The sequence below is a fragment of the Rhipicephalus sanguineus genome, chromosome 1 (assembly GCF_013339695.2).
Source record: "Rhipicephalus sanguineus isolate Rsan-2018 chromosome 1, BIME_Rsan_1.4, whole genome shotgun sequence".
NCBI lineage: Eukaryota > Metazoa > Arthropoda > Arachnida > Ixodida > Ixodidae > Rhipicephalus > Rhipicephalus sanguineus.
The window spans coordinates 231,509,246-231,528,017 of NC_051176.1; the positions used below are offsets into that span (position 1 = coordinate 231,509,246).

The 18,772-nt window shown below is 43.5% G+C and overlaps 1 protein-coding gene across 1 annotated transcript in view; it reads right to left on the reverse strand.

The window, feature by feature from the left end:
* LOC119374298 (uncharacterized) overlaps positions 1-18,772 on the reverse strand; it is a 75,683-nt gene that overhangs the window by 17,096 nt on the left and 39,815 nt on the right. Inside the window, exons 11-14 of the mRNA XM_049412561.1 lie at positions 17,091-17,246; positions 13,820-13,975; positions 10,556-10,711; positions 1,271-1,423 (exon numbers count right to left, since the gene is read on the reverse strand). Of these exons, the coding sequence (XP_049268518.1) occupies positions 1,271-1,423; positions 10,556-10,711; positions 13,820-13,975; positions 17,091-17,246 (621 nt within the window). The remainder of the gene's footprint in view (positions 1-1,270; positions 1,424-10,555; positions 10,712-13,819; positions 13,976-17,090; positions 17,247-18,772) is intronic.

Here is an 18,772-nt window from a genome sequence, read left to right on the forward strand (position 1 = left end):
TAATACTAGTCAGTCAAGAAAATTTGTCCGCTGGAAATGCTTTCGCAATATCGCCCAGCACACAAGCTTACCAGAATGTGTAGATGTACAGTGCTGTCTATGTTTACACAAGTTCAGGCTCAAAATTTCTTTTACAAGTATATTCCACCAACCGAAGAGAGTGATCCTTTTCTTGTGTTGCATGCACACCACTGTTTCAGATTATCATTATTTTTTGGCTCAGAATACAGCGGTAACTTCTTCCTTGCAAGACTTGTATGCTGTATTACAACAGTAGACAAAACAGTTTTTTGGTCAGTATTAGATTGGGCAAAATCATTTGCCATGATGGCTAAATGCTTTCATTTTTCCCACTTGTGCAATATACTAGAGGGGGAGCCCCAAATAAATGGTGCAAGCACAAAAATTTATAACTATTTGCAACAGCACTGTTTTTGGAGTAGCTGCGTGAAGTTTATACGTATTTCATATTCTTCCGCAATTGTATGTATAAGAGAAAAAGTGAACTTGTGCAGCGTAAGCAAACTGATTGATATTAATACTCAAGGAAATATGAAACATACGCCCTTTGGATCATCATCATAAAACATAACACACAATTACCATGACATGTTAAAGTGAATATTATGCATTCAAAAGAACTAAATTCAGGTTTTTTATGTGCTGATACGAAGATATGATTGTGAGGTACGCCATAGTGGGAAATTACAGATTAATTTGGCCTCCAGGCATTCATTAATATGGATCTAAACCTAAGTACCCTGCCAATTTTGCATTTTGCCCTAATTTAAAACATGGTCACTGAGGCCAGGAATTAAATCTTTCTCATGCTTAGCAGTGTAATGCCATAGCCACTAAGCTATCAAAGTGGGTATAATATGTATTATGATGAAATGCAGAGACAGGACAAGTCTTTGAACAAGTTATCTGTGTTGCTTACATGGTAAAAAGATCGAAATGACATATTTTACCCAAGTTCTTTCTTTCCTAAAAGCCCAATTATATTGACATTTGTATCGTCCACTTTGTGCCTGAAAAATTTGTATGACTGAATGTGTAAAGAAAGTGTAGTGCTGCAAAAGATGCGACAAAACTGTGCAGTTTTGATGAATACTGGATGTAGTGATGTTATTGTATTTAAATGTTTGAAAGCTATTTAAAAGGACTCCTCGGTTGCTCAGCCAAAGTGCCAGGGAACTTTGTCTGAAATTCCACCATTCGAACGCTATTTGAAGAGACCACTTGTTTGCTTAGCCAAAGTGCCACGTACCAGTTTATCAAACTGAAATACGAACTCCTGATGCCTTTCCACCGAGGCAAGCCTAAATGGCTTTGGCTTTGTCGGGGGCGCTGACGTGCTTCGCAGTCTGAACATACGGCTGCTGTCTGGTGCTGGCCGTGCTTTGAATCGAACAGGTGTACACTGTAAGAACAGATAAAAATGGATATGAACCGGGTAGTGGAAACAAAAGTTGACCATTGGTAAAACATGCCCAGTGTCAAATACGGCATAATATTCAGTGAAAAAAAAAAAAAAAATGGTTGATCCCTCTGTCATAGGAATCGGTATACAGTTGTACCCCTTTATAAGAGACATGCACCGGGCAGCAATTCTTGTCTTTTATACGAGGTGTCTCTTATAAACAGGGTACAATGTTTGCATGTTCTTACCAACCTCTATTTCAATCTAGACACACTGGTGTCTCTTATATCCAATTGTCTGTTACATCAGTCTCTCTTATAAAGGGGTTCAACTGTAACACGAAAGTGAAACGTGTCGTCACAGAAGTAGTTGATTGCTTTAGTGCATTGGTATATTAGAGCATGTATCATGTCTGTTGTTGTTTGGCAGATGTAGCACCACCTGATGTGGACGCACTCACGTTGACGCCTAGTGGCACATCTCCGTACCGACGACTAACGCCCATGATCATGATTTAACCCTTGCGATAGCTGAAGTTCTTAACATATATGTGGACACCACATATGGTGAATCCCGCGCAAATATGGCATCAACAAGCACATAATAAACACTGATACTTGATATGCACTCCTCCAAAGCGCCGTGAAATGCAAAGAGAAACGCTACGCGCGCTGTGTCTTCCCTCTAGCCTGGCAGTTAATTCTCACAGGGCGAGCGAGGAACGCAGTGCGACAGCCAGGCGAGCGTCGGAGAGCTATTTTTCGATATGGATGGATGCTATGAGCGAGGCTTGGGCTAAAGCCACCACCTTGCAGTGTGTTAAACGAAATTATACTTCTATTGGAAACGTGCCGGCAGCAACGGCACGTTTTTTTTTTTTTTTTTTTTCGAGCCTGGTGGCACACGTCACCACACCGTTATAAACGGCACACTCATAGCATCCATCCATCCATCCATGCAACAGCACTGTGAGAGGAAAGTGTGAAAGATGAAAGGCGCATTCATGTATCCTCCGTTAAGTGTTTGGCGGTAGCTCAGTGGGTTAAACACCCGCCAGCCATTGTCGCGGACCGAGAGGTCATGGGTTCGACTCCTGTCAATGGAACTTTTTCTTATAGTTTTTTTCTTTGCCATTTGATGGCGTTCATTTTGCTGACGTATTTCCGTGACAGAAATAAGTCATGAAAATCTTGGTGGACCCCGGCATAAAACACTTTCTTGTTAAAACATGATCAGCGCCCCTCAACAGCCTGACTATGCCCACTGCAGGGCAAAGGCCTCTCTCATGTTCCGCCAATCAACCCGGCCCTGTGCTTTCTGCTGCCACATTATAACTTCTCAATCTCGTCTGCCCACCTAAGTTTCTGTCTCTCCCTCACGCGTTTGCCTTCTCTTGGAATCCAGTCAGTTACTCTTATTGACTCCACCTCGGCGTAGAATTCGGTTGCGAAGACGACAGGGGTCCGCCTGTCACAGCACTTTTATAAAAAATATGTATTGTCTAAAAAACATTCTGTATATCGTACCAGTACTTGTGGAATTGTCAATATGCTAGTAAGCAGCAAGTATACAAGCTGCACACTAGCACACTAGGATGATAGTATACAGCTTGTTTTTGGTTTCGTTTAGGCTCGCTGGATGGTCACATGGTTGAAGTTTTCAGTTTCCAAGCACTATTTTGGAGCAGGTTCGGAGCAGTTACTGACAAAAATTAGTTTAGAGCAGCATGAAGCAGCATTTTTCTTTTGGAGCAGTTTGGAGCAGCACTTCCATCACTGATGTTGTCACTTAAATTATACACTTTTCATATTATAAAACAGATCAAAATTGGTGCTTTCCTGGTTTTATACCAGGATTGGATTGTGCCGCATGCTAAGTTCAAACACTAAAATACGAGCAACACAGGAGCAAATGAAAATAATAATAATTGTTGGGGTTTAACATCCCGAAACCACGATACGATTATGAGAGATGCAGTATTGAAGGGCTCCGTAAATTTCGACCACCTGTGGTTCTTTAACATGCACCGAAATCTAAGCACACGGGCCTCAAGCATTTTTGCTTCCATCGAAATGCGGATTCGATCCCGCGACCTGCGGGTCAGCAGTCAAGCACTATAACCACTAGACCACCGTGGCAAGTACGAATGAAAATGCTTATTTCAGGTTTGTACTAGCTCCTGCCTGCCAATTCACCAACCCATGACATAACAAAATGACTTCCATTTCTCTTTTCACTCTCTTCAGGCACAAGAGTATACAAAATACCACACAGTGGCATAAAAATGTAGCTGGAAAACTAACTACTGCATAGGCATTAAAAGGAAAAAAAATCACATGAAAAAAAAATAATAAAATAAATGTTTATCTCAATGAAACAAAGAGACAAGCCCATACAGTTTTTTTCTCACTTCCAGGTGAGGTCTGCTCACAATCCTTGTTTAGCAATGCCAGTGATGCTGCTGGCTTAGGCCACTTTGGAGCAGCTTTTGGAGCAGGCAAAATTGCGTTTTGGAGCAGCAAAACTAGCTTTTGGAGCAGGTGCTCTGCCTTCAACAATTCATTCTGAGCCGAAGAATTCTTAAAAAAGTAATCAACATCGACCACAGCAGCGTCGACATCCGAGCCAACAGCACTCAAGCCGCGGGCAAATGAGTTGTGCACTTTGTGCAAGCAGCACTCTCCTACATCTATGATGCCAGGGTATGCTTCCTACATCTTTTTTCTGAAGCTTTTCATTGCATTAGGGCCATCCGTAGAAAAGCAAATGACATTTTTCTGCGGCAGGTCCATCATTGCTCTCCGCACTTCACTAGCCAAAATTTCTGGGGGGGGGGGGAGTGATTAGTATAAAATTGGGATATGAAGATAAAAATGCACCCCGTCGCAGAGCCCAGCCGGAAAGACTGTAGGTGTTCCACTGCTCGCTGCATTTTGTTGGAGAAATTCCTAACTACAACATCAAGTTGTTGGCACCTCTGTTCAGGAAGAGGGGTCTCGTCAATGCTGACAGATAAAACCACACCCGGCTTGTTCACCTCGTCAAGCACAAGTTTCTTGAAATACGGCCCGAGGCCATCACTAACTATGTAGGATGCCTTGAACCTTTTACAACTAAACTGCGCTGTTTCGGAATCTCGAATAACTTGGTAAACAAGGCAGTTGCTGTGTCGGCCCACGAGTATGGGATGCCCTTGAGAGTCATGCCAAGCACAAACAGAGTTTCTGTGTTTGTCACGCGGTCACGCTGCAAAACGTTCCATGGACTGCCGAATTCCAAAGTCGGCTGGATCGTTTTCGGCCGCTGCAGCCCACCTGAAGCGTCTCAATGACGACTGGTAGCATCAATGTGCCGTTTCATGGCTGCATGTCGCTTGACTGCTGCTACGCCATGTTGCCTACAGTTGATGCTTTGATTACAAAAAAAAAAAAAAAACACAAAACGCAGTTCCTTCGTTCGCTTGACAACACCATATTGATACTATTTTGTCTCCATTTTCATCACTCTCATGGAGAACGTCCGCGTACGTCCGCGTACAGCGCGATGTCGCTCTCAGTGGGGGAACCTCATGTAGTTAGTTTCATTTCTGAAAGTCGGAGTACACCCCTTTGGCGCAGGCTTGGCGCAGAATCGCCAAATTTTGAGGAAATGTAGCAGGTTGTAGCAGCCAGGGCACTTTGGCGCAGTCTGGCGCAATTGGCGCAGCGGTAGCATCACTGCCAGTGAATGCATTGCTTCTTGGTCTACCATGCGATCGTCCTTTAGGGTGATACGGCGTGACGTTAAAAATGTTTTCTGAACGCTAAAAAAAAGAGATGCAAACAAATGTCCATTAAATAGTCCAACTGAAGCAGTTTACATGATTGCCACAAATAAAAGCAAACATATCAAACATCAGACGATATTGCCGAAGTTCTAACAGCTGAACTTTATCGTAATGAAACTGCATAAGACGAGAACATAGTACGTCACACCAGAGAGTACCATAAACGCACACACTGATGTTGGCTAAAAAAGTTAAAACAAAAATCATATGAAACGTAACTGTTAACGCAGTGCCTACAGGAGCCAGAAAACAGGAGGAGCCAAGAGCCGCCACATTGGTGAACCAATATCGCATATCAGGCGTGGCGATTCCGCTGCATATTCTGGCATGCACGCCAGCAGCGTTTAAATTGTGTCTCAGAGACATTAAAGTGCGCGGTAGTTCTGCTGTAAGTTCTTGCACACACACCAGCAGCATTCCCTGGCACTGAATATGATGCACCGACATCGTGCTAAAGCCACTAGGTTGGAACCCCAGTACAGTGGGATGCTGTGTGTCTGACGTCCCATGCAAGGCATATATAGAAGCAATTGCAAAACTATTACATAATGCAAACTGCAAATGAAGTGCTCACAATAGACAAATGATAAAGCATGATAAGGGGCATGGTGGTGACTGGCCTGGCCATTGGAGGGATGAGTTTCAGGGGCAGGATGCAGTGGTGTTCAAACACCCTTGAAATAAAATCCTGCGTATGCCTCAGATAGTGTTTAAGGATAACCTAAATGTAGATATTTACAATGCAGTGCTTTTTATTTGTTTGCTTACGGTACCCCTAAAGTCCCTTGTGCGAGGGTAGATGAAGGGGGCGGTGACATACACACACAAAAAAGAAATACACTAGCAATTGAAATACAACTACTAATAAATGTGCTTGAGCAAATCGGTGAAGAGTGCATTAACTAGTAGTCAAGCCTTCACTGTGAATTGATTGATGTCAGGGGAATCAGGTAGTTCGTAGTCGACATATGGCCATCAATGAAACCAGTGGCGTAAACAGGTGATAAATCTGAAAAATTTTCAGATTTATTGTGACTGTATTGATGAAGATGCAGGCTTGTGCCAAATATGGCACACCATGCAGATGGGCGAGCAATATTGCTGTCATGGCTGAAAAAATATCACTAATCGAGGTTTTTTTAAGGTGATGTGTGGAATGAAGCAAAGCATTTGCTGCCTGTGTTGAGGCATAGTTGAACATTTCACTTAGCGCATCTGACCGCCGATATCTCTGTACAAGATGGTTGCTTACACATTTGTCTGTTCACATGTTGCCGCCTTGCTCTACTTTCCTGCTCCAATTACCAACCACTGATTTGCGGTTGGGAGCGTCAGTTGCCGAGGAAATAGAAAAAACTAAATATCGACTTGAACTGGTCGGAGCTCACATAATTTGTTCATGTAACCATGCCAATATTGTAACAAAAAATTGCCAGGTACTGTTGCTGGCACCTTATACTTTCGTGAGGAGCTAAAACATACCACCACAACCTAAATCCTGCACAACAGAGCTGTGTTGCATGATCTCAGAGCTTGTGCTTATTTGTATTGTGCAGGACAACATAGATGGCAATATATTGCGCATTTCGTCACTAATATGCATACTGTGCCAAATATGGCACATACCGATTTCCGGCTGTATACCGTAGTGGCAAGCGAAATTGAGAGTAATAAAGAGCATGAATTTTTAAGGTCACGAGATGTCCCAGAATAATTTTTTCATGCTTCTGGAGCAAAAAAAAGGTTGCGATAAAAAAATCGCAATTGCTGTTGTTCGCATGCCGAACTTGCATGTGCACTGCGAAATCTATTTCACGTCTGTTTTTCTTACTGCTCCATGGATGGCAGCACTTTTATGTTAAGTGTGCATAACTATGAGAATTACTCTGGCAGTGTCACATTCTCAACTGGGTCTCTTGCGCCCTCAATAAAAAAATGTTAATCGGTATGTACCAAATATGGGATGCCATGCATTAGAGGGTTAGAAGAGCTTATTGCCACAAAAATTTTTAGAATCCGTCAAGTACGAGAGGAGTTACAGAGATTTGTCACACAGTTCAAGTACTTTCTCTCTCCTTTCGCACCAGCGAGCGCACTGAAATTTATGCAGGGAGGGGGATAACAAGGGGGCAAGGAGATGCGTCCGTTCATCAGCACGTGCCATGACCTTGAGCACTTTTTTTTTTTTTCTTCGAACACTCAACTTACTTTGAATGCGATCGCAAGCGCGCACGCAGGCACCTGGCGGCATTCCGCGGTGGTCCCGGTAACTATGCAGCCCACGATGCTCAAATCAGCCAACGATTGTGGACTTTAGGTTTATGACTATCATTTGGGTTTATGGCACAATTTACTGAGAGAAGAGGGAACAATTTCTAGCTGACTGAGAATTAATTGTAAATCCCAGGCCACGTGCTGCGCTATAATGCTTGGCTCATGTGTTCTCAGGAGCCTCGAATACTGATCGGCAGCATTTTCTGACCATGCTGAAAAAGTATTGCAGGGCCCTGTAAGCGCTTATGACAACCTGAGCTCGTCATGAGCAAACGTCACTTTTTTTCTTATGACGACCTGTGTTCGTCAAGGCTCTTCAGCAATGTTTCAAGGGGCTTTTGACGAGCTAGGTGTTTTCCTATTTAAAACATAGATAGCAGCATGGGTTCTGCAATTTACGCTTTTATTGAACGAAAGTCTGCTGACTAAACGGCAAAATGTGTGCCTTGCGTTTCCCGCGCATTATAAACGAACATGGCGCAGGGCGTGCTTTGAACGCTACCACAAGGATGGTAGCCTCATGTAGTATGTATTGAACTATCGAGGAATAGTAGTACATTTCGTCCACGGGATGTCAAATGGAACTCTTACTTTCTGGAGTCGCCGAAATTACTTTCGGAATACACATCAAATGTCCCAGGTATGGGGTATTACCAGGCCCGCACCGCGGGGGCGGGGTCTAGGGCACCCCCTTTCAGAAATTCTGATGAAGGGGGGTGTTTACCGAAAATAAATAACGGAAATGTGTTATTCAAGGCCTTCAGCAAGTGCCCCCCACCCCCTCCCCCGAAAGAAATCCTGGGTATTACATGACGGTGTGAAATATGACGAATAAAGCATTTTCATCTGTTGTAAAATGTTTTCGAAAGTACCTTTCTGTTTTGAACATGTTACTGAAGCATTTCGCGTCATAAGAAAATTTGGCAATTTTCGAACAATTTTTCGTAGTCTAATTGACACTTAAGGTTTGAGGGTGCCTCTTCATCCTACAACAATATTCGTCATTTGGCTTGCTTGCTAGTGTTACCTTTCTTAGAAACTCTGCGCTCACTTGTTTCCTATCAAGAAGGCTATGTCACACTGACATCGTGCCCGTCGTCGATGACCTCGAGGTAGCGGGCACGCAGTGGTAATCCAAGAAAAAGCACGCAAGATATAGGATGATTATTGTTGTGGGGAAGACATACACTCCATGTACACCTTTCATTTTTAATAGTGTACAGTTTCTTTTTGACTCAATATAATGCATGTGCACTGTCCAAACACCTGCAGAACCTGTAGCAAACTAACATATCCAACCGTGTCAGCTCCCACTGAACCCGCAGCCTACATAGCTATATATGGATGCAAGATCTGTAGCTGACTAGGTCGATGGCAGAAAAATAAGCGGCAATGAAAAGTATGTTTCAAATTACAGCATGAGCTTAGAGTCGTGGCTGCACTGCAGAGGAAGTCTCAAGGCCTCTGCCACTGTGAGTGTTAATGAGTCGCCAAACGACGAGAATTGCCGCTTCTACATCTTCTGTAGAGCTTCTGCATAAAGTAAAACCAGCAGCAGCGCTATCTACAGTTTGGCATGGCTCAGATTACTCTGATTTCGGTAGCCTCTGCGATGCCCCTTCCAATATAAGCAGCGCTTAAAGAGTCTGTTTTGTTTCTGAAAGTCGGAGGATACCCTTCGGTGCAGGTTGGGTGCAGATTTGCCATATCTTGGATAAATGTAACAGGCTGCAGCAGGGCTCTCATTTTGGTGCAGTTTGGTGCAAATGGCATAGCACTAGCATCACTGGAATAATTTCGCACAATTCCTTCACATTCCTATGGACGGTTGCTTGCCGCCACACCCTCTCGCCACACTATGCCACCAGGGGAAAGCGCAGCACTGCATGTTTGTGGAAAGGTCCATTAAGGCCATCAAAGTGAATAATCTGATCCACAACTCAATGCTTAGTGGCGGAGTACCACAACCAGCAAGCCATTGTGGCTGCTGCCTGGAGAAGCATTAGATAATACGGCAGAAAGTCTTCAAAAATGCTTTTTTTTTCCTGGTGAAATGTCAAAACAGATCGTTCATGAAGTCAATTTATACAGACATTACAAAATAAGTAGAAATATAATTGGTGCTCTCCTAATGTTCTGCAGGTATTTGGTTGTGTTACATGCTTTGCTCAAGCACGAGCATACCAGAAAGACTGCAGTGTATGAAAACACCATTGTTTCAGGTTCATACTATGCTGGGAAACAACATTCTGTGGCTATGCAGGCATAGCCACAAAGCCAAAATGCGTGTGTGATAAAACCACTCGATACAGCTCCAAATTTAAACCAAAGCTTTATCACAATATGATTGCAACGATGCACTCTGATTTTTTGGAATGAATAGTAGTGAGACACGCTTTTTATTATTAAACTGTTTTATGCCAAGCTCAAGTGAGAATTTACTGCATCACAAAATCAACATAAAATCAACATGTGCACATTCAGGAACCGCCGAGCGACGGAACAACATTACCGCATTCTACAGGTGAGAGACACGCCAGTGGGAAATTCAACATCAGAGATGGCGAAATAAATACATAGAAAATATATACATCTGATCTGTAGATCACAGTTAGTTTGACAATTTTTGTTGCAGCTCTGATGCGAATCTTTAGAAGAAGACCAGTACTGGCAGGACCGAAACCAAAAAAGCGATGTACAGCCTGTCCAGACTACTTCCCCAGATGCACACGTGGGGTAGCTCCGCCGCTGTAGCTCTCACAGCATAGCCACGGAATGCTGTCCTTAAGTACAGTCCCGTCATGCCAGTTCACCAACTCTTCATATCACAGAATGCATTATTTCTCTTTCCACTCACTCCTGTTGCAAAAGTATGCACAAGAAGCTTGCAGGCATATAAAAATTTAAGCTGAAACACGTACTATTGCAGACATGTTAAAATAAGGGGGCAAAAAAAAAAAACAAAAAACTGCAACTTATGACTGAAAATGGCAGATCTTTTCACTCTGGCAAGTCTTGGTAGGGTTTCGTACCTCTTTGCTCTTCTGTCGCAACGACATTACACCAGTGCTGATACTACGCGATGACGATGCCCTACGAAGCTTGACTGAAGCAGGTTTCAATGCAGCTTTGTTTCCCCCTGTGGCTCCAGAACTCCTCTGCTCGTCCATGGCAGACAGAGTCGACTTCTAAACAAGATAGATACAAACCGATGTCAATTACATGGTTGCCTAATCAAAGCAGTTTCCTTACTGCAATAGATAAAAGTGTATTCAGGGGTCACATTAGCCCCTTCCTGCCAACTCACAAACCCATAAGATAACAAAATGACTTCCATTACTCCACATTTTGTGCAAGACTATACACAAGAACCATGCAAATATGTAAAAAAATGCAGCTGGAAGACTCCTCAATAGCATGCTACAGTCGAACCTGCATACAGTTGAAACTTGATTTAACGAAGTGATGACTGCGCTCAAATTAGTTACTTAAATCGAGAAGTTCGTATAATTGAGAAGGGACTTTTCAGTTCCTCAAAATCTAAAATTGTAACGTAGCGACACTGAGAAGCTACCGCGACATTGTATTTGCCACGGGCCCATGCCTGCACGAGCTATACTGGCCACATAGGCGGTCACATGAAGCTATGACAGGCTTTTATTGAATGAAAGTCTGCACACTAAACGGCAAAATGTGTGCCTTGCGTTTCCCACGCGTTATAAACGAACATGGCGCAGGGCGTGCTTTGAACGCTACCACAAGGATGGTAGCCTTATGTAGTTTGTATTGAACTATCAAGGAATAGTAGTACATTTCGTCCACGGGATGTCAAATGGAACCCTTACTTTCTGGAGTCGCCGAAATTAGTTTCGGAATACACATCAAATGTCCCAGGTATGGGGTATTACCAGGCCCGCACCAAGGCGGGGGGGGGGGGGGGGGTCTAGGGCACCCCCTTCCAGAAATTCTGATGAAGGGGGGTGTTTACTGAAACCAAATAACGGAAATATGTTCTTCAAGGCCTTCAGCAAGTGCCCCCCACCCCCTCCCCCGAAAGAAATCCTGGGTATTACATGACGGTGTGAAATATGACGAATAAAGCATTTTCATCTGTTGTAAAATGTTTTCGAAAGTACCTTTCTGTTTTGAACATGTTACTGAAGCATTTCGCGTCATAAGAAAATTTGGCAATTTTCGAACAATTTTTCGTAGTCTAATTGGCACTTAAGGTTTGAGGGTGCCTCTTCATCCTACAACAATATTCGTCATTTGGCTTGCTTGCTAGTGTGACCTTTCTTAGAAACTCTGCGCTCACTTGTTTCCTATCAAGAAGGCTATGTCACACTGACATCGTGCACGTCGTCGATGACCTCGAGGTAGCGGGCACGCAGTGGTAATCCAAGAAAAAGCACGCAAGATATAGGATGATTATTGCTGTGGGGAAGACATACATTCCATGTACACCTTTCGTTTTTAATAGTGTACAGTTTCGTTTTGACTCAGTATAATGCATGTGCACTGTCCAAACACCTGCAGAACCTGTAGCAAACTAACATATCCAACCGTGTCAGCTCCCACTGAACCCGCAGCCTACATAGCTATATATGGATGCAAGATCTGTAGCTGACTAGGTCGATGGCAGAAAAATAAGCGGCAATGAAAAGTATGTTTCAAATTACAGCATGAGCTTAGAGTCGTGGCTGCACTGCAGAGGAAGTCTCAAGGCCTCTGCCACTGTGAGTGTTAATGAGTCGCCAAACGACGAGAATTGCCGCTTCTACATCTTCTGTAGAGCTTCTGCATAAAGTAAAACCAGCAGCAGCGCTATCTACAGTTTGGCATGGCTCAGATTACTCTGATTTCGGTAGCCTCTGCGATGCCCCTTCCAATATAAGCAGCGCTTAAAGAGTCTGTTTTGTTTCTGAAAGTCGGAGGATACCCTTCGGTGCAGGTTGGGTGCAGATTTGCCATATCTTGGATAAATGTAACAGGCTGCAGCAGGGCTCTCATTTTGGTGCAGTTTGGTGCAAATGGCATAGCACTAGCATCACTGGAATAATTTCGCACAATTCCTTCACATTCCTATGGACGGTTGCTTGCCGCCACACCCTCTCGCCACACTATGCCACCAGGGGAAAGCGCAGCACTGCATGTTTGTGGAAAGGTCCATTAAGGCCATCAAAGTGAATAATCTGATCCACAACTCAATGCTTAGTGGCGGAGTACCACAACCAGCAAGCCATTGTGGCTGCTGCCTGGAGAAGCATTAGATAATACGGCAGAAAGTCTTCAAAAATGCTTTTTTTTTCCTGGTGAAATGTCAAAACAGATCGTTCATGAAGTCAATTTATACAGACATTACAAAATAAGTAGAAATATAATTGGTGCTCTCCTAATGTTCTGCAGGTATTTGGTTGTGTTACATGCTTTGCTCAAGCACGAGCATACCAGAAAGACTGCAGTGTATGAAAACACCATTGTTTCAGGTTCATACTATGCTGGGAAACAACATTCTGTGGCTATGCAGGCATAGCCACAAAGCCAAAATGCGTGTGTGATAAAACCACTCGATACAGCTCCAAATTTAAACCAAAGCTTTATCACAATATGATTGCAACGATGCACTCTGATTTTTTGGAATGAATAGTAGTGAGACACGCTTTTTATTATTAAACTGTTTTATGCCAAGCTCAAGTGAGAATTTACTGCATCACAAAATCAACATAAAATCAACATGTGCACATTCAGGAACCGCCGAGCGACGGAACAACATTACCGCATTCTACAGGTGAGAGACACGCCAGTGGGAAATTCAACATCAGAGATGGCGAAATAAATACATAGAAAATATATACATCTGATCTGTAGATCACAGTTAGTTTGACAATTTTTGTTGCAGCTCTGATGCGAATCTTTAGAAGAAGACCAGTACTGGCAGGACCGAAACCAAAAAAGCGATGTACAGCCTGTCCAGACTACTTCCCCAGATGCACACGTGGGGTAGCTCCGCCGCTGTAGCTCTCACAGCATAGCCACGGAATGCTGTCCTTAAGTACAGTCCCGTCATGCCAGTTCACCAACTCTTCATATCACAGAATGCATTATTTCTCTTTCCACTCACTCCTGTTGCAAAAGTATGCACAAGAAGCTTGCAGGCATATAAAAATTTAAGCTGAAACACGTACTATTGCAGACATGTTAAAATAAGGGGGCAAAAAAAAAAAACAAAAAACTGCAACTTATGACTGAAAATGGCAGATCTTTTCACTCTGGCAAGTCTTGGTAGGGTTTCGTACCTCTTTGCTCTTCTGTCGCAACGACATTACACCAGTGCTGATACTACGCGATGACGATGCCCTACGAAGCTTGACTGAAGCAGGTTTCAATGCAGCTTTGTTTCCCCCTGTGGCTCCAGAACTCCTCTGCTCGTCCATGGCAGACAGAGTCGACTTCTAAACAAGATAGATACAAACCGATGTCAATTACATGGTTGCCTAATCAAAGCAGTTTCCTTACTGCAATAGATAAAAGTGTATTCAGGGGTCACATTAGCCCCTTCCTGCCAACTCACAAACCCATAAGATAACAAAATGACTTCCATTACTCCACATTTTGTGCAAGACTATACACAAGAACCATGCAAATATGTAAAAAAATGCAGCTGGAAGACTCCTCAATAGCATGCTACAGTCGAACCTGCATACAGTTGAAACTTGATTTAACGAAGTGATGACTGCGCTCAAATTAGTTACTTAAATCGAGAAGTTCGTATAATTGAGAAGGGACTTTTCAGTTCCTCAAAATCTAAAATTGTAACGTAGCGACACTGAGAAGCTACCGCGACATTGTATTTGCCACGGGCCCATGCCTGCACGAGCTATACTGGCCAGATAGGCGGTCACATGAAGCTATGACAGGCTTTTATTGAATGAAAGTCTGCACACTAAACGGCAAAATGTGTGCCTTGCGTTTCCCACGCGTTATAAACGAACATGGCGCAGGGCGTGCTTTGAACGCTACCACAAGGATGGTAGCCTTATGTAGTTTGTATTGAACTATCAAGGAATAGTAGTACATTTCGTCCACGGGATGTCAAATGGAACCCTTACTTTCTGGAGTCGCCGAAATTAGTTTCGGAATACACATCAAATGTCCCAAATATGGGGTATTACCAGGCCCGCACCAAGGCGGGGGGGGGGGGGGGGGGGGGGGGTCTAGGGCACCCCCTTCCAGAAATTCTGATGAAGGGGGGTGTTTACTGAAACCAAATAACGGAAATATGTTCTTCAAGGCCTTCAGCAAGTGCCCCCCACCCCCTCCCCCGAAAAAAATCCTGGGTATTACATGACGGTGTGAAATATGACGAATAAAGCATTTTCATCTGTTGTAAAATGTTTTCGAAAGTACCTTTCTGTTTTGAACATGTTACTGAAGCATTTCGCGTCATAAGAAAATTTGGCAATTTTCGAACAATTTTTCGTAGTCTAATTGGCACTTAAGGTTTGAGGGTGCCTCTTCATCCTACAACAATATTCGTCATTTGGCTTGCTTGCTAGTGTGACCTTTCTTAGAAACTCTGCGCTCACTTGTTTCCTATCAAGAAGGCTATGTCACACTGACATCGTGCACGTCGTCGATGACCTCGAGGTAGCGGGCACGCAGTGGTAATCCAAGAAAAAGCACGCAAGATATAGGATGATTATTGCTGTGGGGAAGACATACACTCCATGTACACCTTTCGTTTTTAATAGTGTACAGTTTCGTTTTGACTCAGTATAATGCATGTGCACTGTCCAAACACCTGCAGAACCTGTAGCAAACTAACATATCCAACCGTGTCAGCTCCCACTGAACCCGCAGCCTACATAGCTATATATGGATGCAAGATCTGTAGCTGACTAGGTCGATGGCAGAAAAATAAGCGGCAATGAAAAGTATGTTTCAAATTACAGCATGAGCTTAGAGTCGTGGCTGCACTGCAGAGGAAGTCTCAAGGCCTCTGCCACTGTGAGTGTTAATGAGTCGCCAAACGACGAGAATTGCCGCTTCTACATCTTCTGTAGAGCTTCTGCATAAAGTAAAACCAGCAGCAGCGCTATCTACAGTTTGGCATGGCTCAGATTACTCTGATTTCGGTAGCCTCTGCGATGCCCCTTCCAATATAAGCAGCGCTTAAAGAGTCTGTTTTGTTTCTGAAAGTCGGAGGATACCCTTCGGTGCAGGTTGGGTGCAGATTTGCCATATCTTGGATAAATGTAACAGGCTGCAGCAGGGCTCTCATTTTGGTGCAGTTTGGTGCAAATGGCATAGCACTAGCATCACTGGAATAATTTCGCACAATTCCTTCACATTCCTATGGACGGTTGCTTGCCGCCACACCCTCTCGCCACACTATGCCACCAGGGGAAAGCGCAGCACTGCATGTTTGTGGAAAGGTCCATTAAGGCCATCAAAGTGAATAATCTGATCCACAACTCAATGCTTAGTGGCGGAGTACCACAACCAGCAAGCCATTGTGGCTGCTGCCTGGAGAAGCATTAGATAATACGGCAGAAAGTCTTCAAAAATGCTTTTTTTTTCCTGGTGAAATGTCAAAACAGATCGTTCATGAAGTCAATTTATACAGACATTACAAAATAAGTAGAAATATAATTGGTGCTCTCCTAATGTTCTGCAGGTATTTGGTTGTGTTACATGCTTTGCTCAAGCACGAGCATACCAGAAAGACTGCAGTGTATGAAAACACCATTGTTTCAGGTTCATACTATGCTGGGAAACAACATTCTGTGGCTATGCAGGCATAGCCACAAAGCCAAAATGCGTGTGTGATAAAACCACTCGATACAGCTCCAAATTTAAACCAAAGCTTTATCACAATATGATTGCAACGATGCACTCTGATTTTTTGGAATGAATAGTAGTGAGACACGCTTTTTATTATTAAACTGTTTTATGCCAAGCTCAAGTGAGAATTTACTGCATCACAAAATCAACATAAAATCAACATGTGCACATTCAGGAACCGCCGAGCGACGGAACAACATTACCGCATTCTACAGGTGAGAGACACGCCAGTGGGAAATTCAACATCAGAGATGGCGAAATAAATACATAGAAAATATATACATCTGATCTGTAGATCACAGTTAGTTTGACAATTTTTGTTGCAGCTCTGATGCGAATCTTTAGAAGAAGACCAGTACTGGCAGGACCGAAACCAAAAAAGCGATGTACAGCCTGTCCAGACTACTTCCCCAGATGCACACGTGGGGTAGCTCCGCCGCTGTAGCTCTCACAGCATAGCCACGGAATGCTGTCCTTAAGTACAGTCCCGTCATGCCAGTTCACCAACTCTTCATATCACAGAATGCATTATTTCTCTTTCCACTCACTCCTGTTGCAAAAGTATGCACAAGAAGCTTGCAGGCATATAAAAATTTAAGCTGAAACACGTACTATTGCAGACATGTTAAAATAAGGGGGCAAAAAAAAAAAACAAAAAACTGCAACTTATGACTGAAAATGGCAGATCTTTTCACTCTGGCAAGTCTTGGTAGGGTTTCGTACCTCTTTGCTCTTCTGTCGCAACGACATTACACCAGTGCTGATACTACGCGATGACGATGCCCTACGAAGCTTGACTGAAGCAGGTTTCAATGCAGCTTTGTTTCCCCCTGTGGCTCCAGAACTCCTCTGCTCGTCCATGGCAGACAGAGTCGACTTCTAAACAAGATAGATACAAACCGATGTCAATTACATGGTTGCCTAATCAAAGCAGTTTCCTTACTGCAATAGATAAAAGTGTATTCAGGGGTCACATTAGCCCCTTCCTGCCAACTCACAAACCCATAAGATAACAAAATGACTTCCATTACTCCACATTTTGTGCAAGACTATACACAAGAACCATGCAAATATGTAAAAAAATGCAGCTGGAAGACTCCTCAATAGCATGCTACAGTCGAACCTGCATACAGTTGAAACTTGATTTAACGAAGTGATGACTGCGCTCAAATTAGTTACTTAAATCGAGAAGTTCGTATAATTGAGAAGGGACTTTTCAGTTCCTCAAAATCTAAAATTGTAACGTAGCGACACTGAGAAGCTACCGCGACATTGTATTTGCCACGGGCCCATGCCTGCACGAGCTATACTGGCCAGATAGGCGGTCACATGAAGCTATGACAGGCTTTTATTGAATGAAAGTCTGCACACTAAACGGCAAAATGTGTGCCTTGCGTTTCCCACGCGTTATAAACGAACATGGCGCAGGGCGTGCTTTGAACGCTACCACAAGGATGGTAGCCTTATGTAGTTTGTATTGAACTATCAAGGAATAGTAGTACATTTCGTCCACGGGATGTCAAATGGAACCCTTACTTTCTGGAGTCGCCGAAATTAGTTTCGGAATACACATCAAATGTCCCAGGTATGGGGTATTACCAGGCCCGCACCAAGGCGGGGGGGGGGGGGGGGGGGGGGTCTAGGGCACCCCCTTCCAGAAATTCTGATGAAGGGGGGTGTTTACTGAAACCAAATAACGGAAATATGTTCTTCAAGGCCTTCAGCAAGTGCCCCCCACCCCCTCCCCCGAAAAAAATCCTGGGTATTACATGACGGTGTGAAATATGACGAATAAAGCATTTTCATCTGTTGTAAAATGTTTTCGAAAGTACCTTTCTGTTTTGAACATGTTACTGAAGCATTTCGCGTCATAAGAAAATTTGGCAATTTTCGAACAATTTTTCGTAGTCTAATTGGCACTTAAGGTTTGAGGGTGCCTCTTCATCCTACAACAATATTCGTCATTTGGCTTGCTTGCTAGTGTGACCTTTCTTAGAAACTCTGCGCTCACTTGTTTCCTATCAAGAAGGCTATGTCACACTGACATCGTGCACGTCGTCGATGACCTCGAGGTAGCGGGCACGCAGTGGTAATCCAAGAAAAAGCACGCAAGATATAGGATGATTATTGCTGTGGGAAGACATACATTCCATGTACACCTTTCGTTTTTAATAGTGTACAGTTTCGTTTTGACTCAGTATAATGCATGTGCACTGTCCAAACACCTGCAGAACCTGTAGCAAACTAACATATCCAACCGTGTCAGCTCCCACTGAACCCGCAGCCTACATAGCTATATATGGATGCAAGATCTGTAGCTGACTAGGTCGATGGCAGAAAAATAAGCGGCAATGAAAAGTATGTTTCAAATTACAGCATGAGCTTAGAGTCGTGGCTGCACTGCA